Source organism: Gadus chalcogrammus, chromosome 18 (genome assembly GCF_026213295.1).
Source record: "Gadus chalcogrammus isolate NIFS_2021 chromosome 18, NIFS_Gcha_1.0, whole genome shotgun sequence".
Classification (NCBI taxonomy): Eukaryota; Metazoa; Chordata; class Actinopteri; order Gadiformes; family Gadidae; genus Gadus; species Gadus chalcogrammus.
The window spans coordinates 272,073-292,326 of NC_079429.1; the positions used below are offsets into that span (position 1 = coordinate 272,073).

General features: G+C 50.0%; 2 protein-coding genes across 2 annotated transcripts in view; both read left to right on the forward strand.

Moving 5' to 3' along the window:
• Positions 1-10,081, forward strand: part of LOC130371696 (protein kinase C and casein kinase substrate in neurons protein 3-like) — a 20,026-nt gene extending 9,945 nt beyond the window's left edge. Inside the window, exons 4-11 of the mRNA XM_056577553.1 lie at positions 172-328; positions 755-990; positions 1,544-1,699; positions 6,532-6,707; positions 7,301-7,421; positions 7,823-7,890; positions 8,133-8,212; positions 9,707-10,081. Of these exons, the coding sequence (XP_056433528.1) occupies positions 172-328; positions 755-990; positions 1,544-1,699; positions 6,532-6,707; positions 7,301-7,421; positions 7,823-7,890; positions 8,133-8,212; positions 9,707-9,819 (1,107 nt within the window). The 3' untranslated portion in view covers positions 9,820-10,081. The remainder of the gene's footprint in view (positions 1-171; positions 329-754; positions 991-1,543; positions 1,700-6,531; positions 6,708-7,300; positions 7,422-7,822; positions 7,891-8,132; positions 8,213-9,706) is intronic.
• A 215-nt stretch (positions 10,082-10,296) lies between these two features.
• si:dkey-9k7.3 (circularly permutated Ras protein 1) lies at positions 10,297-20,242 on the forward strand. Its single transcript, XM_056576670.1, has 20 exons — positions 10,297-10,606; positions 10,982-11,088; positions 11,334-11,819; positions 12,619-12,735; positions 12,885-12,965; positions 13,123-13,196; positions 13,469-13,654; positions 14,176-14,217; positions 14,318-14,407; positions 14,487-14,638; positions 15,729-15,810; positions 16,046-16,176; positions 17,651-17,735; positions 17,835-17,941; positions 18,227-18,339; positions 18,445-18,568; positions 18,983-19,123; positions 19,427-19,520; positions 19,604-19,630; positions 19,747-20,242. The coding sequence occupies exons 1-20, from the start codon at positions 10,548-10,550 to the stop codon at positions 19,837-19,839; spliced, it is 2,391 nt and encodes a 796-aa protein (XP_056432645.1). The 5' UTR covers positions 10,297-10,547; the 3' UTR covers positions 19,840-20,242.
• The last annotated feature ends 12 nt before the right edge of the window (positions 20,243-20,254 follow it).

Below are 20,254 nucleotides of genomic sequence, written 5' to 3' on the forward strand. Positions count from 1 at the left end.
CTCTCTCTCTCTCTCTCTCTCTCTCTCTCTCTCTCTCTCTCTCTCTGCCTCTCTCTCTCTCTCTCTCCCTCTCTCTCTCCCTCTCTCTCTGTCTCTCTCTCTCTCTTTCTCTCTCTGTCTCTCTCTCTCTCGTGAGATTTGACTACCATAAACAATCCCCCCCCCCCCCAGCCGGGTCACTACGCCCCCACGGTGCGGCGGCCGGACCGCGCCCACCAGGCGTGCGGGGACCTGAAGGCCTGCCTCCTGGAGCGGGCGGCGGTGGAGCGCAGCTACGCCGCGGGGCTCAGCCAGTGGAGCAGCAGGTGGAGCAAGATGGTGGAGACCAGTGAGGACCCCCCCCCACACACACACACACACGCAACCGCAACCGCACACGCACGCTCGGGGCTGGTCCCATCCTGCCCCCCCCACTCAGGGCCGGTCTCATCCTGCCCCCCCCCCCCCTCAGGGCCGGTCTCACTCTGCCCCCCCCCCCCCCCCCCCCTTAGGGCCGGCCTCACTCTGCCCCCCCCCCCTCAGGGCCGGTCTCACTCTGCCCCCCCCCTTCAGGGCCGGTCTCACTCTGCCCCCCTCCCTCAGGGCCGGTCTCACTCTGCCCCCCCCCCCCCCCCCCCCGCCCCTCAGGGCCGGTCTCACTCTGCCCCCCCCCCCCCTCAGGGCCGGTCTCACTCTGCCCCCCCTCCCTCAGGGCCGGTCTCACTCTGCCCCCCCCCCCCTCAGGGCCGGTCTCACTCTGCCCCCCCCCCCTCAGGGCCGCTGTATGGCTCCCTGCTGCGGGCGTGGCGGGCCTTCTTCTCGTCGGCGGAGCGTCTGGCGGCGCAGCACCTGGCGGTGTCGCGGGCGCTGGCCGAGGAGGAGGCGGGCCGGCTGGACGCCTGGAGGAGCTCCGCCTTCCCCAGGAAGCTGCTCTGCGGCTTCACCGAGACGCGCAGCAACGCCGGCAGCTTCGCACGCGCTCAGAAGCCCTGGGCCAGCCGACTGCAGAAGGTGAGAGAGAGAGAGGGAGGGAGGGAGGGAGGGAGAGAGAGAGAGAGAGAGAGAGAGAGAGAGAGAGAGAGAGAGAGAGAGAGAGGGGGAGAGAGAGAGGGAGAGAGAGAGAGGAAGGGGGAGAGGGAGAGGAAGGGGGAGAGGGAGAGGGAGATTGAGAGAGTGTCAGTAATTGTTTGTCCCAGGTGTTAGTAATGGTTTGTCCCAGGTGATAGTAATGGTTTGTCCCAGGTGTTAGTAATGGTTTGTCCCAGGTGATAGTAATGGTTTGTCCCAGATGATAGTAATGGTTTGTCCCAGGTGTCAGTAATGGTTCGTCCCAGGTGTTAGTAATGGTCTGTCCCAGGTGATAGTAATGGTTTGTCCCAGGTGTCAGTAATGGTTCGTCCCAGGTGTTAGTAATGGTTTGTCCCAGGTGTCAGTAATGGTTCGTCCCAGGTGTTAGTAATGGTCTGTCCCAGGTGATAGTAATGGTTTGTCCCAGGTGTCAGTAATGGTTCGTCCCAGGTGTTAGTAATGGTCTGTCCCAGGTGTCAGTAATGGTCTGTCCCAGGTGGAGAAGGCCAGGGGGGCGTTCCACAAGGCGTGTCAGAAGGAGAGCTCAGCGCTGGAGAAGGAGAAGCAGGCCAGCGAGGGCTCAGTGACCACTGAGGAGAAACGCCAGAAGGTAACGGCGGCCCGAGAGAAGGCCAGCGAGGAGAAGGAGAAGGTGAGTGGAGATCTCAGCCTAACCCCCACTATCTAACCCCAACCCCCACTATCTAACCCCAACCCACACTATCTAACCCCATCCCCCACTATCTAACCCGCACTATCTAACCCCAACCCCCACTATCTAACCCCAACCCACACTGTGTAACCCTAACCCCCACTATCTAACCCGCACTATCTAACCCCAACCCACACTATCTAACCCTAACCCCCACTATCTAACCCTATCCAACACTATCTAACCCTTACCCCCACTATCTAACCCACACTATCTAACCCCAACCCGCACTATCTAACCCTATCCAACACTATCTAACCCTTACCCCCACTATCTAACCCTATCCAACACTATCTAACCCCAACCCCCACTATCTAACCCTTACCCCCACTATCCAACCCTAACCCACACTGTGTAACCCTAACCCCCACTATCTAACCCTATCCAACACCATCTAACCCTTACCCCCACTATCTAACCCTATCTAACCCTTACCCCCACTATCTAACCCTATCCAACACTATCTAACCCTTACCCCCACTATCTAACCCTATCCAACACTATCTAACCCTTACCCCCACTATCTAACCCACACTATCTAACCCTTACCCACACTATCTAACCCTAACCCCCACTATCTAACCCCATCCCTCACTACTTAACCAACACAATCTACTATCTACTATCATTGAACTTCAAAAAATAAATTCAGAAAACCGCTACCACTTATCACAAACTACAAATACCACTCAACCCCAGATGACTCAAACATTAAAAAAAGAAGAGATGTTGGAGCAGAGGTTAAACAGAGAGGTGGGCCATCTGCCAGAGAACGTCTCTGACAGAACCAGACTCTAACCAAAGGAGAGCATGGACTCTATAGCATTGAGTATAGACTCTATACTCTATACGATAGAGTATAGAGTATAGACTCTATACTCTATGTCTATACTATAGAGTATAGAGTACAGACTCTATACTCTATACTATAGAGTATAGACTCTATACTCAGTATAGAGTCTATACTCTAGACTCTATAGTATAGAGTCTAGAGTATAGACTCTATACTCTATAGAGTATAGACTCTATATTCTATACTCTATACTATAGAGTATGGAGTATAGAGTCTATACTCTATACTCTATAGAGTATAGAGTCTATGACTCAATGCTCTATACTATAGAGTATAGAGTCTAGAGTATAGACTCTATACTCTATACGATAGAGTATAGAGTATAGACTCTATATTCTATACTATAGAGTATGGAGTATAGAGTCTATACTCTATACTCTATAGAGTATAGAGTCTATGACTCAATGCTCTATACTATAGAGTATAGAGTCTAGAGTATAGACTCTATACTCTATAGAGCAGGGGTCTTCAACGTTCTCCAGGCCAAGGACCCCCAAACTGATGGAGAGAAGGAGCGGGGACCCCCTACTTATATATTATATAAAATTTTGTTTTATATTAAACTGGTCCTATAGTGCCATGCAAAAATGTACCTTGTTATTTTGCATTCAATACTAAGATATTCAAATAATACACAGGTTCATATATTCATGTTTTTATTTAACATGTGCAAGGTACAGTGAGTAGGGTGGCCATGCCACTGCCATTCATAAACATAACATAACATAACATAATAAACTGATACCTGCCAAGATCAACATTGTCTGTCAATTGCATGTAAACTTGCATAAAAGCTATTCAAATGGACATTTTTAAAACGTAAATGTGGAACGGAAAATCAGTGATGCTTGTTAGTGTCTTTCTTGCACTCCGCAAGTAGTCCGGTAACTTCAACCCAAGCCTGTCCGGTTGCTAAGCGACGTCAAAGTCTTTGCAAGACTATTTCTCTGCTGATCGCTTATTTTCCCTATAATGACAAGCGTTCTGTACATTATCCCTTTCATAACAGCAACAGTCTTGGCTGCGCACTCTCATATATTTTGCGGCGGAGGAGGGGGTAGATATAAAGACCGGACGAGCAACTGACGTCGCTGCGCTGTCCTTCTTTTTATTTGAAGGAGCCGGTAGAGAACAGCTCTCAGGTGTGAGCGAGAGACATACGGACGTACGCTTACCACTTTTGTAAAAGCCATAGCCTATCTATAGTACATTCGGATCGCATGATAGGAATAGATCTATTCCGATTAGAAATCGGATCAAAATTGTCCATGTAAACGCGGCTAGTGTGTTGGATTCATGTTAATGTGTATTTAAAGATAGCCTAATTCAATTTGTGAAAAAAAAAAAAAAGTCAAATCAACCAAAACTTTCGCGGGCCCCCTGCAGTACCTCCGCGGGCCCCCTGCAGTACCTCCGCAGGCCCCCTGCAGTACTTGCAGGGGGCCCCACCCTAGGGGTCGCGGACCCCTGTTCGGCAACCTTTTCAACATTTATTTTTTCAATTTATTTCGTTAATGAGTGTGCCTTAAGCAACAATATATGTAAGGGATAATGCCCGACGAGGTGTCCATTATCAGGAATTAATGGACGACGTGGAGGCGTGAACCGTCCGACGCGAAGCGGAGGACGGTTGCCTCCGCGAAGTCCATTAATTCCTGATAATGGACACCTCGAAGGGCATTATCCCGCTTATACCACGGTCACTTACCAACGGTGACCAAATTAAGACCATTCATTTATATTTTCATGCGTTTTACAATCCGAATATAAAGTTTTCCACAAAACATACATTTGTTTGCCTGGTTACGCCTGAGGGTCTGACTAATACCCGGAACCACCATTACACGCCCGTTGGGTTCTCATGCAACGGAAACGTTGTTCACTCCTCCAGTAATTAGGACGGGCCATAGCTACGACTTTAGAACGGGAGGTAGCGGGAGGTATTATAGTCCGCTCAGCTTTGTTTTGTTTCCCGTTGCTATGGTTACTACTATTTTAGAGACGATACGCCCATAGACATCTATGGATACGCCAGCTAGCGCATTAATTGAGAACGGTAAACAGACAATTTGACGGAACTACTTGTCCAGGTGTCCGTATATCAGGAGTTAATGCACACCCTGCATCCAATCAGAATCGAGTATTCCCGCAGACCGTGGTATAATAAGAATTAAGATGAATTATGACACAGCGACCAAAAACATTTCCAGAAGACTTGGCATTGTACTATTTCCATATAGTCCATAATCATGCATCAACATTTAAATGTTTTTTTGGTTGTTATATTTGCAACAAGGGTTTACAAATTATAATTACATATGTCCCTTCTTAAAACACCATTTTCAGAAACTCATTCAAAAACATATTTGCACTGTGAGAAATGTAAAAAACGAGAATATATGAGAATGCTGGAACCATCCAAACCAATATCTTTAAGACATGTACAGCTTTGCAGAACCATGTGTAGGCGATGCATACAGGCCACTTGCAACCATATTTTAAATATTTTCTTCTCTATTACTCACAACATAGGTTTAAAAACGATAAATTGATCCCATTTCAGAACACTACTTTCTGTAACTAATTGAAACATGTTTGCACTGTGAGAAAATGCCCATAACACAATTAATTGCAAAAAATAATCTGTAGTAATGCTTATGCTGCCGCATTGTGCTGTGAATTTTTTTATGTATATTTTTTTTTAAGTGTGCCCATGATAATACTGCCCCGTGCCAGTGGTGGCACGCGTGCCTAGGGTTGGCGACCCCTAATATAGAGTATAGAGTTTAGAGTCTGTATTCTATAGCCTTAACTAAGGCTATAAATACCTTTAACTAAGAGTGCAACCCTTTAGATAAGGGTTAGCTCACCCTAACCTTTAACTAAGAGTGCAACCCTTTCCAGGAACTTTAATAATACAAAAGCCCAACCCTAACCTTTAAGCTTAATGATACTGCATTAACTAATGCTAATCAATGATTCATTGATGTGCCCTTAAAGTGTCTGCAGTCTCGCTGAAGGCTTTGAACTTTAACCTCAAGGGAACCTTCACTGGAATTTGCTCTGGATGAAAGGTTAGGGAACAGCAGAGAGGAGGCGGGACTATACAGTGAATAGAAAAGAGTAGGCGGGACTATACAGTGAATAGAGCTTGTAAGTCCGCCCCTTCCGGCAGACCCCCATGGGACCTCTAAGACCATAAAATATGAATGGGTTTCAATGGAGATTGAGTCATTATGATCTGGTCCCAGTCTTTATATGCCCCGGATTACGCATACGTTATTTGTGGATTTAAATTATAATTTTTCATGCAAAGAAAAAAAAAAAATCGTAAAGAAGCTTGATACTGTACAGACATGGCGATCTCTCTGCTCCACTTCACCGCTTTTTTCCAAGGGGAGGATAAAAGCATCGAAAGAGATGAAAACCATTATAAGTCGGGGCATGTGGAGAGTTCCAGTTATGTCGATGGGGAGATTGTCGATCTTGTCCACGCCAGTCGCAGGGACCGTGACGTCACATACGAGACGTGTAGTCTTTCTCGTTGTGTTTTCTATGCAGCCTTTAACTGAACAATTGCACAATAAACGGTCAAAATCTTGACATGAAAGATTATCATTAAAATTCACAATCAACATATGTGTAATCCAGGGCATATAAAGACTGGGACCAGAAAATAATTACTTGATATTTTACAATCTCATAGGTCCCATGGGCTCTACCGGAAGGGGCGGACTTCCGAGCTCTATAGCAAAGAGGAGGCGGGACTATACAATGAATAGCAAAGAGGAGGCGGGACTATACAATGAATAGCAAAGAGGAGGCGGGACTATACAGTGAATAACAAAGAGGAAGTGGGGCTATGGATCCATCTGCAGAGCCTGCCTTTGACCTTTGACCTTTGGTTTGGTTCTTGGAGGCGCGCGAGCGCTATGAGAAACTTCTGGAAGATGTCACTTCCTACACGCCCCGCTACATGGAAGAGATGGAGGCCATTTTCGACCAATCACAGGAGGAGGAGGGGAAGAGGATCGCCTTCCTCAAAGAATCCTTTCTCTCCATCCACAAGCATCTGGACATCACCAACAACGAGAAGTATGGGGGGGTGCGTGTGTTAGTGTGTGTGTGTGTGTGTGTGTGTGTGTGTGTGTGTGTGTGTGTGTGTGTGTGTGTGTGTGTGTGTGTGTGTGTGTGTGTGTGTGTGTGTGTGTGGGTGGAGCACATGCATATGTTGCAAGAGCTCCATCGCCTTCTCCATACGGATGATAAGTATCTCTCTCTCTCTCCCTCCCTCTCTCTCTCTCTCTCTCTCTCTCTCTCTCTCTCTCTCTCTCTCTCTCTCTCTGTGTCTCTCTCTCTCTCTCTCTCTCTCTCTCTGTGTCTCTGTCTCTGTCTCTCTCTCTCTCTCTCTGTGTCTCTCTCTCTCTCTCTCTCTCTGTGTCTCTGTCTCTGTCTCTGTCTCTCTCTCTCTCTCTCTCTCTCTCTCTCTCTCTCTCTCTCTCTCTCTCTCCCTCTCTCTCTCTCTCTCTCTCTCTCTCTCTCTGTCTTTCTCTCTCTCTCTCTCTCTCTCTCTCTCTCTCTCCCCTCTCTCTCTCTCTCTCTCTCTCTCTCTCTCTCTCTCTGTCTCTCTCTGTCTCTCTCTGTCTCTCTCTCTCTCTCTCTCTCTCTCTCTCTCTCTCTCGCCCCAGTGTGAAGGCGGTGTACAGTGAGCTGCACCACACCCTCATGTCCATCAATGAGCAGGACGACCTCCGGTGGTGGAGGAACAACCAGGGACCGGGCATGCCCACCGACTGGCCCCGCCTCCAGGTCAGCCCCTCCCACATCCTCCCAACATATAGCAGTATATTTTAGTATAGTATACTGGTATAGTAGTACAGTATAGTAGTATAGAAGTGTAGTATAGTAGTACAGTATAGTAGTATAGCATAGTAGTATTGAAGTGTAGTATGGTAGTATAGTATAGTAGTATAGTAGTACAGTATAGTAGTATAGTATAGTAGTATAGAAGTGTAGTATAGTAGTGTAGTAGTACAGTATAGTAGTACAGTATGGTAGTATAGTATAGTAGTACAGTATAGTAGTATAGTATAGTAGTACAGTATGGTAGTATAGTATAGTAGTACAGTATGGTAGTATAGTATAGTAGCATAGTATAGTAGCACGGTAGTCCACACAGTGGTCCACAGTTCACTACCGTTCCTCTGCAGGAATGGATCCCGCCCGTCAAGAAACTCAAGAGACGGAAACAGGACCGCAAGATCAAGGACAACCGGCCGTGAGTTCATTACCTGTTCAGAAAATAGAATTAACTTATAAATATATATAAATTATTTGATTTTGTCTTGTTTGCCAAAAAGTCCTACCAGTAATATTAATAGTAATAATACCAAATTAATTAAATTCCCTGTGAGTCCATCATTGTCCCCCCCTGGCGGGTCGCTCAGTCGTTAGGATGCTAGTAGCCGCCATTAGCACCCCGCGACCTCTGACCATGTCACCCGCTGTGTTCCCGCCCAGCGTGATGATCGGGGGGGTGAAGGTGCGCGCGCTGTACGACTACGTGGGCGAGGAGGGCGACGAGCTGTCCTTCAAAGCAGGTGACTCACTTCAGCCGACAGACGAGTACCACCGCTGGCACCAGGGACAGAACCTGGGCTAGCAAAGGACAGGTTAGCGGCACCAGAGACAGAACCTGGGCTAGCAAAGGACAGGTTAGCGGCACCAGGGACAGAACCTGGGCTAGCAAAGGACAGGTTAGCGGCACCAGAGACAGAACCTGGGCTAGCAAAGGACAGGTTAGCGGCACCAGAGACAGAACCTGGGCTAGCAAAGGACAGGTTAGCAGCACCAGAGACAGAACCTGGGCTAGCAAAGGACAGGTTAGCGGCCTGGAAAGAGTCCCGATGCTATTAAGATCAGAGAAGGCATCGGTTAGTGTGAGATAGGGTTAGGTATGGTTAGGGTGAGATAGGGTTAGGTATGGTTAGGGTTAGATAGGGTTAGGTATGTTAGGGTTAGATAGGGTTAGGTATGGTTAGGGTTAGGTATGGTTAGGGTGAGATAGGGTTAGATAGGGTTAGGTATGGTTAAGGTTAGATAGGGTTAGGTATGGTTAGAGTTAGATAGGGTTAGGTATGGTTAGGGTTAGGTATGGTTAGGGTTAGATAGGGTTAGGTATGGTTAGGGTTAGGTATGGTTAGGGTTAGATAGGGTTAGGTATGTTAGGGTTAGATAGGGTTAGGTATGGTTAGGGTTAGGTATGGTTAGGGTTAGGTATGTTAGGGTTAGATAGGGTTAGGTATGGTTAGGGTTAGGTATGGTTAGGGTGAGATAGGGTTAGATAGGGTTAGGTATGGTTAGGGTTAGATAGGGTTAGGTATGGTTAGGGTTAGGTATGTTAGGGTTAGATAGGGTTAGGTATGGTTAGGGTTAGATAGGGTTAGGTATGGTTAGGGTTAGGTATGGTTAGGGTGAGATAGGGTTAGGTATGGTTAGGGTTAGATAGGGTTAGGTATGGTTAGGGTTAGATAGGGTTAGGTATGGTTAGGGTTAGATAGGGTTTGGTATGGTTAGGGTTAGATAGGGTTAGGTATGTTAGGGTTAGATAGGGTTAGGTATGGTTAGGGTGAGATAGGGTTAGATAGGGTTAGGTATGGTTAGGGTTAGATAGGGTTAGGTATGGTTAGGGTGAGATAGGGTTAGATAGGGTTAGGTATGGTTAGGGTTAGATAGGGTTAGGTATGTTAGGGTTAGATAGGGTTAGGTATGGTTAGGGTTAGGTATGGTTAGGGTTAGGTATGGTTAGGGTTATATAGGGTTAGGTATGGTTAGGGTTAGATAGGGTTAGGTATGGTTATGGTTATATAGGGTTAGGTATGTTAGGGTTAGATAGGGTTAGGTATGGTTAGGGTTATATAGGGTTAGGTATGGTTAGGGTTAGATAGGGTTAGGTATGGTTAGGGTTAGATAGGGTTAGGTATGTTAGGGTTAGGTAGGGTTAGGTATGGTTAGGGTTAGATAGGGTTAGGTATGTTAGGGTTAGGTATGGTTACCTAACCCCCCCCCCTCTGTGACCTGGCCCCGCCCTGAAGGGGAGAGCTTCCTGAAGGTGGAGGAGGAGGACGAGCAGGGCTGGTGCCGCGGCGTGCTGACGGGAGGCAGGGAGGGCTTCTACCCGGCCAATTACGTGGAGATCGCAGACTGATGTCACTCAGGACGGGCCTGGTGATTGGTTGATCCCCTCAGGCCCTTTGTGTTTACAGTCACACCTGACGTCATTACCGTAATAATTTGGATGGATTGTATTCTGCCATTTGGTTTTGCTGTACAAACTAATTGATGAATGAATAAGCTACACACTTTGGTGGGGCAGTTGGTGTGTGTGTGTGTGTGTGTGTGTGTGTGTGTGTGTGTGTGTGTGTGTGTGTGTGTGTGTGTGTGTGTGTGTGTGTGTGTGTGTGTGTGTGTGTGTGTGTGTGTGTGTGTGTACACATTAGTGTATAAGGTCTGTTAAAATGTATGTGTGTGTTTGTGCATTATGTCAGATTTACACTGTCTCATCAAAATCATTACTTTTATAACAGAAATTAGACATAATAAACAGTCATTACCAAAGTGCAAGATTATAAGAAATTATGCAATGTAATTTATGACGATTTTCAAAATAAAAGTATATCCATATAATAATCATTTGGCATTGAATCCTCTCTTTGTTTGTCCACATTGGAAGATATTGTCCGCTAGGAAATTACATTCCAGACAATGTTGTTGTGTCACAGATTCGGTCACCGGCGTCTCTAGGTTTAAATAAATGGGATCCCCCCCTTTACTGTGACTGTGGAACTGTTCCGCTGGAGGTGAGCAGTGGCTGTCAATGATTGAGCGGAGCTCTGAGGGTTGAGTCATAAGAGAAGCGGTCTGACCTGCTGGGGAATGTGTCGGGATCCCTCCCATCACACCTGGGAGTGCCTCCTCCGTCCAGCGCTTCATGTGTAAGTACCGTCTCACCTTTTGTATCGTCAACGATAATGTTAAGGGCTTCTTAGTTTGTTTGACAAAATTGGTTTCAGTTAATGATTGCCCCAATGCTCATAGTTGTTGTAATGTTATAATAATGTACTAATGTAATAATGTACTTTTTGTAGGGTTTCAGTTGAAGGGTTAGGGTGGACTTGTATCACTTTACTTGTGTGTTCTTTGTACCATTCACAATTGATGTATGACTTAAACGATAAAGCTTCATTAAATATATTTAACTTCAATGTACACAATAGCATGTTTCTTGGTTGGCTTCAGATAGTTTAAAGAGGGGGAGAACGTGTAACTAAATCGTTCATGTGTTTTGGTTCATTGTTATTATTTTACAGACAGCCCCATCAACCAATGGAATTTGCCTGTAGGTTTGTTTATGTTCCAGCACCAACCAATCCGAAGGATGTTCAAAGGTCCAGTCCTATCGGGGTTAAACATTCAGGTGTGCTTTCCTCTCATTCCTGAATGTAACTTTTAGAATGAGAGTAACTCAGTAGCTCTGCTTCTACGAGTCCCCGTCTGATGGAACAGTTGGTCAGACTTCTAGAGCCGACTGTCACATTCTGTCAACGACCCGCTGCTTAGCAACTGTCACAGTCTGTCACCAACCCACTGCCTAGCAACTGTCACAGTCTGACAACAACCCGCTGACTAGCAACCGTGGTGACACCAAGTTTCTGTTTTCAGCCCTCCTGCCTCCGATCAGAAAAACCAGACCCAGCTTCCCTCCTCCTCCTCCACCTCCTTCTCCTCCTCCACCTCGTCCTCTAACCCCTTCTGCTCCTCCACCTCCTCCTCCACCTCGTCCTCTAACCCCTTCTGCTCCTCCACCTCCTCCTCCACCTCGTCCTGCTCCTCGTAGCGCCGCAGAGCAGGGCAGCCCTGTGCCTTCTCCTCGGAGGTTCAGAGAGCAGCATGAGAGGAGCACAGAGGAGAGGAGCGCCGCCGTGATCCTCTCCGTCGTGAGGAGGAGCACGGCGGAGTGGAGCAAGGAGGAGAGGAGCACGGAGGAGAGGAGGACGGAGGAGAGGAGCAAGGAGGAGAGGAGGACGGAGGAGAGGAGCAGGGAGGGGAGCAGCGAGGCCCTGGGGGGAGGGAGGGCGCCCTCGGCCCCCGCTCTCTCCCCTAGGCCCCGGGCCGCCCTGAAGACCCCCGTCCCAGGCACAAAGCAAGGTGCGCTGCCCTGTGTGTCTGTGTGTGTCTGTGTCTGTCTGTGCGCTGCCGTGTGTGTGTCTGTGTGTGTCTGTGTGCGTCTGTGTGCGCTGCCGTGCGTGTGTCTGTGTGTGTCAGCCTGTCTGGTTCGCTTGGTTCTCTTGTGTTGTGATGTACGGCTCATGATGCAAAGATACCTCCAGGTCCCCAGTCTTTAGGATCCATTAAGGGTCGGTGGTGGAGCAGCACTTCACAGGGTCAGGGTCAGGGTCAGGGTCAGGGTCAGGGTCAGGGTCAGGGTCAGGGTCATGGTCAGGGCTGCTGGAGCCCTACTGCCAGGGTCAGGGTCAGGGTCAGGGTCAGGGTCAGGGTCAGGGTCAGGGTCAGGGTCAGGGCTGCTGGAGCCCTACTGCCAGGGTCAGGGTCAGGGTCAGGGTCAGGGTCAGGGTCGGGGTCAGGGTCAGGGTCAGGGTCGGGGTCAGGGTCAGGGTCAGGGTCAGGGTCAGGGTCAGGGTCAGGGTCAGGGTCAGGGTCAGGGTCAGGGTCAGGGTCGGGGTCAGGGTCAGGGTCAGGGTCAGGGTCAGGGTCAGGGCTGCTGGAGCCCTACTGCCAGGGTCAGGGTCAGGGTCGGGGTCAGGGTCAGGGTCAGGGTCGGGGTCAGGGTCAGGGTCAGGGTCAGGGTCAGGGTCAGGGTCGGGGTCAGGGTCAGGGTCAGGGTCAGGGTCAGGGTCAGGGTCGGGGCTGCTGGAGCCCAACCCAAACCCTACCCTGCAGATCATGTTTGTTGTTTTTGATTGGTTGGTTTTCCCTCCTGCCTTAGCTCCACCCCTCCCTCCGAGGTCCCTGTGGATGCGGGGCGCCCCAGAGTACCTGGTGCTGCTGCCCCAGACGGCCCCACTGAGGGCCCCCAGCCCCTCCCGCCCCCCCGCCCCGGACGGTAACACTCCCCCTTCACCATGGATCTCACACAGCCGCAGCAACACGCAGTGTGGAGTTCTGATGAATATGGGGGGGGCTGTTTTACTGCATTATTTATCCTCAATATATAAAACTAATTTGTATTGAATATAATCACACTGATTGCAGGAATATTGGATCCGGATTCTCTGCCAGGAAACCCAAATGTGATTCTTGTCAGTTTGGGAAAGCTTCTTTCAGAGGACAGAGGTTGGTCATCACCCCATCTACACCCTGACCCCTAACCCTGACCCCTGACCCTAACACTGACCCTAACCCTGACCCTCATCTGATCTCATCACCTATCTGTGTATGTGTGTGTGTTTGAATGTGTGTGTGTGTGTGTGTGTGTGTGTGTGTGTTACAGTGCACCCCACAGAAGGTGAACCCCTGCTTTGCTCCCAATGTGGTGCTGGGCTCCTCTCCTGCTATGACAACATGGTGAGAAGTTCCTCCTTCACCTCTCGTCGTGTGAGAGAGAATGAGAAGGGGACTCAAGCATTAGCTACTTGACGATACTAGGGAAGGAGGGTTGGTGTTTTGTCTTGAGTCGGTGTTTAATATCAGCGAGGGGTTCGCCCAGCACGACCTTGGAGGTGAGGCAGAGAGGCTCATGATTTCTGCGTCGTCTCTGAGTTTGTAGATTTGATAGGGTTGGAATTTAAGGTCTCTAAGGACTCCATGTTGTGATGCTTTGTGGCTCTGGACCCCAGGTGAACAGCTGCTCCTTCTGCCGGCCGGCTGGCCCCAGCGCCCCCGCGGCCCCCAGCGCCCCGGGGCCTGCCGGCGTCCCGGACAGCCTCTTCCTGCTGAACCCGGAGGGTCCGCACCTGGACCCCTCCGACGCCCTGCTCATCTTCTGCATCGACATCTCCGGCTCCATGGGCATCACCTCCCCTGTGAGGACCCCTTACCTTAACCTGACCCCCTTACCTTAACCTGACCCCCTTACCTTAACCTGACCCCTTACCTTAACCTGACCCCTTACCTTAACCTGACCCCCTTACCTTAACCTGACCCCCTTACCTTAACCTGACCCCCTTACCTTAACCTGACCCCTTACCTTAACCTGACATCACCTTACCTTAACCTGACCCCCTTACCTTAACCTGACCCCCTTACCTTAACCTGACCCCCTTACCTTAACCTGACCCCGTTACCTTACCCTGACCCCCTTACCTTAACCTGACCCCCTTACCTTAACCTGACCCCCTTACCTTAACCTGACCCCCTTACCTTAACCTGACCCCCTTACCCTAACCTGACCCCTTACCTTACCCTGACACCACCTAACCTTAACCGGACACCTAGAGGCTGATAATGGAAAAACATACATTGTGAAGGTTTAACTTGCTCTACGTATTGTCTCAATGACTTGATATGATCCCCCACTCTATGGGGTCTTCCCTCTGTGTTTCAGGTCTCATCGGATGACAAGACCATCTACAGAACACGACTGCAGGTGGGGGTTCCTCCTTCCGATAGAATATCGTTTCTTCTCCTTCTGGATGAGTAGAGCAGGAGACCTCGCTGTTAATGACACGGCGTTGCTTGAACCACAGTTTGTCAAGGACGCGGTGCTGCAGTGTGTCCAGAGGCTCTGCTACCAACAACCAGAGCTGCGTGTCGGTCTGATCACCTTCAACAACCAGGTGGGTCCCCAAGGAAGCCCTCGAGCCTCATGAGCCCACCCTGGACCAGAGAGTGACGCTCTGGTTGGCTGTCCCACAGGTGACCCTCCATGGCTACGAGGGGGGCGGGTCCCGTCTCCTGGGTGACGCCGAGCTCATCGACTCTGAGTACCTGAAGGGGGCCGCCTCGGCCTTCCTGAGCCCGCCTCCGCTCTGCCAGACCAGGGACCGCCTGCAGAGGGCGCTGCTGGGGTAGGCCTCCTCCTGCCCCTCCGCCCTCTACTGTTGACCCCCGAGCAGCGCTCAGCCCTGCTCGGCCTTCTGACAGCTCCACACTATAAGGGGAAAGACCATTATAAATATATTGTAAAAAAGTGTATCACTAAATCATAAGTTGAATGGTTATCCAATAGGAAGTGATGATCAGCCAGTAAGTAATGATCAGCCAGTAAGTAATGATCAGCCAGTAAGTAATGATCAGCCAGTAATTAATGCAGGTGATTGGATGAAATGGATAGTAGGGTTAGGGTTAGGGTTAACCCTAACCCTAACCCTAACCCTAACCCTAACCCTAACCCTATAGTATCGTAATGTGGTTTGGTGGAAAGTCTAGAAACCAAAAGACAAACGACAAAATAAAGAAGGAAGTTGCTCAGTAGAGAGGAGCCAACCAGGTGACCATTCACCCTCCAGCCCCGCCCACCAGCCAGTCCACCTGACTAAAGGGACAGAACCAGGGTCAGAAGCCCCGCCCACCAGCCAGTCCACCTGACTAAAGGGACAGAACCAGGGTCAGAAGCCCCGCCCACCAGCCAGTCCACCCGACTGACGGGACAGAACCAGGGTCAGAAGCCCCGCCCACCAGCCAGTCCACCCGACTGACGGGACAGAACCAGGGTCAGAAGCCCCGCCCACCAGCCAGTCCACCCGACTGAAGGGACAGAACCAGGGTCAGAAGCCCCGCCCACCAGCCAGTCCACCCGACTGAAGGGACAGAACCAGGGTCAGAAGCCCCGCCCACCAGCCAGTCCACCCGACTGAAGGGACAGAACCAGGGTCAGAAGCCCCGCCCACCAGCCAGTCCACCCGACTGACGGGACAGAACCAGGGTCAGAAGCCCCGCCCACCAGCCAGTCCACCTGACTAAAGGGACAGAACCAGGGTCAGAAGCCCCGCCCACCAGCCAGTCCACCCGACTGACGGGACAGAACCAGGGTCAGAAGCCCCGCCCACCAGCCAGTCCACCTGACTAAAGGGACAGAACCAGGGTCAGAAGCCCCGCCCACCAGCCAGTCCACCTGACTAAAGGGACCCTCCCATGTGCTCGTTCTTGTGTCTGAAGGTTGTCAGAGGGTGGGTCCACAGCTCTGGGACCGGCCGCCCTCCTGGCCATCGCCATGGCTTCCAGACAAGCAGGGTCAAAGGTCAGAGTTTTGGTTTGTTATTCTTTGTTTAGATACCCTAACCCAGCCTGACCAGTCAGGGCCCCTGCTGAAGCTCCTAACCCCCCTAACCCTAACCCTGACCCTGACCCTAACCCTGACCCTGACCCTGACCCTGACCCTGACCCTGACCCTAACCCTGACCCTGACCCTGACCCTGACCCTGACCCTGACCCTTACCCTGCTGAAGCTCTGTGCTGCCGCTGTCCTCCTAAAGGTGATCGTCTGCACGGACGGGAAGGCTAACACGGACCTGGGGAACCTGGAGGTGGAAGACCACGACGCTCACATCCTGCTGTCCTCCACCATCTTCTACCAGGACCTGGGGGAGTGGGCAGCCAGCAAGGGGTGGGTGGAGACACATGCTCATCCTACTCTGCATGGGTTAGGGTTAGCTAACCCTTAGCATCCTTCATCACTACACTGCTCTGGGTTAGGGTTAGCTAACCCTTGGCATCCTTCATCACTACACTGCTCCTGGTTAGGGTTAGCTAACCCTTAGCATCCTTCATCACTACACTGCTCCTGGTTAGGGTTAGCTAACCCTTGGCATCCTTCATCACTAGACTGCTCTGGGTTAGGGTTAGCTAACCCTTGGCATCCTTCATCACTACACTGCTCTGAGTTAGGGTTAGCTAACCCTTAGCATCCTTCATCACTACACTGCTCTGGGTTAGGGTTAGCTAACCCTTAGCATCCTTCATCACTACACTGCTCCTGGTTAGGGTTAGCTAACCCTTAGCATCCTTCATCACTACACTGCTCCGGGTTAGGGTTAGCTAACCCTTAGCATCCTTCATCACTACTCTGCTCCCGGTTAGGGTTAGCTAACCCTTGGCATCCTTCATCACTACACTGCTCTGGGTTAGGGTTAGCTAACCCTTAGCATCCTTCATCACTACACTGCTCTGGGTTAGGGTTAGCTAACCCTTAGCATCCTTCATCACTACACTGCTCTGGGTTAGGGTTAGCTAACCCTTAGCATCCTTCATCACTACACTGCTCCTGGTTAGGGTTAGCTAACCCTTGGCATCCTTCATCACTACACTGCTCTGGGTTAGGGTTAGCTTCCCCTTAGCATCCTTCATCACTACACTGCTCTGGGTTAGGGTTAGCTAACCCTTAGCATCCTTCATCACTACACTGCTCCTGGTTAGGGTTAGCTAACCCTTAGCATCCTTCATCACTACACTGCTCTGGGTTAGGGTTAGCTAACCATTAGCATCCTTCATCACTACACTGCTCCTGGTTAGGGTTAGCTAACCCTTAGCATCCTTCATCACTACTCTGCTCCTGGTTAGGGTTAGCTAACCCTTAGCATCCTTCATCACTACACTGCTCCTGGTTAGGGTTAGCTAACCCTTAGCATCCTTCATCACTACTCTGCTCCTGGTTAGGGTTAGCTAACCCTTGGCATCCTTCATCACTACACTGCTCTGGGTTAGGGTTAGCTAACCCTTAGCATCCTTCATCACTACACTGCTCCTGGTTAGGGTTAGCTAACCCTTAGCATCCTTCATCACTACTCTGCTCCTGGTTAGCTAACCCTTAGCATCCTTCATCACTACTCTGCATGGGTTAGGGTTAGCTAACCCATAGCATCCTTCATCCCTAAACACATCAGTTCCAATACAGATTATTTGGAGGTGTAAGGTTGATCATCAGCTAACCCCTTGGTTAGCTGATGTCTTCCAAAGGGACCATTGATCCCAGCAGCCTCACATGGTTCATGACCCCACCCTGGGGTTGTTCCTCGAGGTATCTGATGATCTGGACCAGCTGGGAGCTTTAGGAGGGGAATGAGCTGTGGACCTTCTTCCAGCGTGACGGTGTCGGTGCTATCCATCGAGGGGACCGACTGCCGTCTGGACGAGCTGGGCCGACTGGCGGACCGCACCGGGGGCAAGGTCAGACCGCGCAGAGCGGCTCTACAACAGGAAGCTTCTGCACCCTACAGCCTGAATGTTTGGACCCTCTCCTGACGCGGCCGTGAACCTCACCCTCAGGTGCTGATAGCCAGCCCCCAGAACCTGCACTGGGAGTTTGAGAAGATCCTTGAGGACCAGGCGATAGCGACTCACTGCACTGTCACTCTGCTGTTTCCTCAATCTCTGTAAGACAAAAGGGCCTCTCGACAGGAATAGGGTTACTATCTGAGTGAATGGAGGTGGTCTGAGTAGTGTGTGAGTGTGTCTTACTATCTGAGTGAATGGAGGTGGTCTGAGTAGTGTGTGAGTGTGTCTTACTATCTGAGTGAATGGAGGTGGTCTGAGTAGTGTGTGAGTGTGTCTTACTATCTGAGTGAATGGAGGTGGTCTGAGTAGTGTGTGAGTGTGTCTTACTATCTGAGTGAATGGAGGTGGTCTGAGTAGTGTGTGAGTGTGTCTGCTCTCCCCAGGTGTCTGAGAGGGGAGAGAGAGGCGGAACACAAGGGGACGAGAGAAGTAGGAAACGTGAGCCCACACATGGAGATAACCCTTCAGTTTGGTGCAAAGGAACAGGATCCAGAAAGTACGTAAATGTCTGGTAGGTAATATAATCTGTCATTCATACAATAGGCAGTCGGCCACTCTGCCTAAATGCCCTGCCCCGTTCTCCTCTGTGGTCGTGCTTTAGGTGCAGTACCGCTCCTGTCCGCTGGGGAGCGCGTGTCCGTCCAGCTGCAGCTGAGATACAGACTGAGGGATGGACGGGAGATGCTCCGCGTGTTAACCGCTCAGCGGGAAGTGACCCACGACAGGTGACAGAGCGTCGATGTTTGCTTTTTGTTTGTTTTCCTGATTCTACAGAGGAAGGTAAATGAGTCTCCCATATCCTGTCAGCTAACTTTGTTTCCTCCTAAATCACTTTCAGTACACTTAATGACATCTGCCCAACTCGCCATTCACTTTTTATTGGAGACATAGCATAGTCCAGTTAAAAAATTAAATGATTAACTAACTGCCACTTTCATCGTACCAGAGACATGTGTGATGCCCGATAGCTGATGTGCTGTTGAGCAAGACATGTCCAACCCTTGGTGATTACTTTCTGTAATAAACAGCTACAATAACCACAAAGACCCGCCATGTTCATTCGTTCGTACTGATGACAAGACTAGGAAAGGAGCCTGCCTAGCATCGCATAAGTACCCTCCTCCATGTCTCCCTTTCAGCTCCAGCGTCCTCTCCTCGCTGTCTCTGGCCATCATCCAGCTCAACTCGTCCCAGGCTGGCGCTGCTCTGGCGGTCAGGGGCCGGTTCCAGGACGCCCGGGCGGAGGGCGACGCCCAGAGGCTGCTGATGGACAGAGCGCTGTGAGTGGGGAACACCGTGAAGCAAGAAGGGAGCAGGCCGGCAGCAGCTGGCTAATGAGCATCAAGTTCAGGATGCAATCGACTATTTGTTTTTATCTTTCCTAATTGTAGTTCATAGTTGGTATGTTAGTTGGTGTGTGTGTGTGTGTGTGTGTGTGTGTGTGTGTGTGTGTGTGTGTGTGTGTGTGTGTGTGTGTGTGTGTGTGTGTGTTCTTGTGTGTGTGTGTGTGTGTGTGTGTGTGTGTGTGTGGGGGGGTTTGTGTGTTTCTTCATCATGCATTATAAATGTGTCTCTGGCTGCAGGCAGCATAACTGCAGTGCAGAGGAGGAACAAATCTACGACCAGTGGAAGAAGACCATGGAGCCCATTCACGGCAGCATACACGACTACACTAGGGTGGGTAATAAGCGGGCTCTCCCCCTAACCCTAACCACTGGGCATCCGCAATTAATAATATTACATCCTCTTTTTTTTTACAGAGGAAATCTGTGGTTTCCGACTCACAGGTAAGAGTATTTTATAATTTGCTCTTATAACTATGTTTACTATATATGTATATCTATACACTGAATATATATATAAAGATATTCAGTGTGTCTTTCTCTCTCTGTCTCTCTCTCAGCCCCTCACAGACAAGGGCGCCGCCCTGCTGTATGGAATGAAGCACAGCAATACAAACTCTATTTCCCTTCGGGATAAACAGAGACCTCAGTAAAGTGGGCCGTTCCACTGTCGTTCATATATATATATATATATATATATATATACATTTTAAAGGTATTATTGCTTGTGACTGTTAACAACTTACTCTAACCCTAATGTATGGTTGATTCGATTAAAACTTATTGATAACTCCCTGGAGTTTATTTGGAGTGGATGTATGGAGTTCAGTTATCGGACTCTTATTGATATGGAGTTCAGTTATCATACTCTTATTGATAAGGAGTTCAGTTATCGGACACTCGAGGTGGGTGGGTCTAACGGTCGTCCAAGGCCAACTGTCTCAGGCTTCCGGAAGTGTCTTCTCTCCCGAGGCTCGCGATCAAGGCAGTGCTCCTGGTCGGAGTGGAAGCTGCGTTCCGATGACCTCGTGCGGTCGGGGGACGCGGCCCTGGGCGGACAGGATGCTG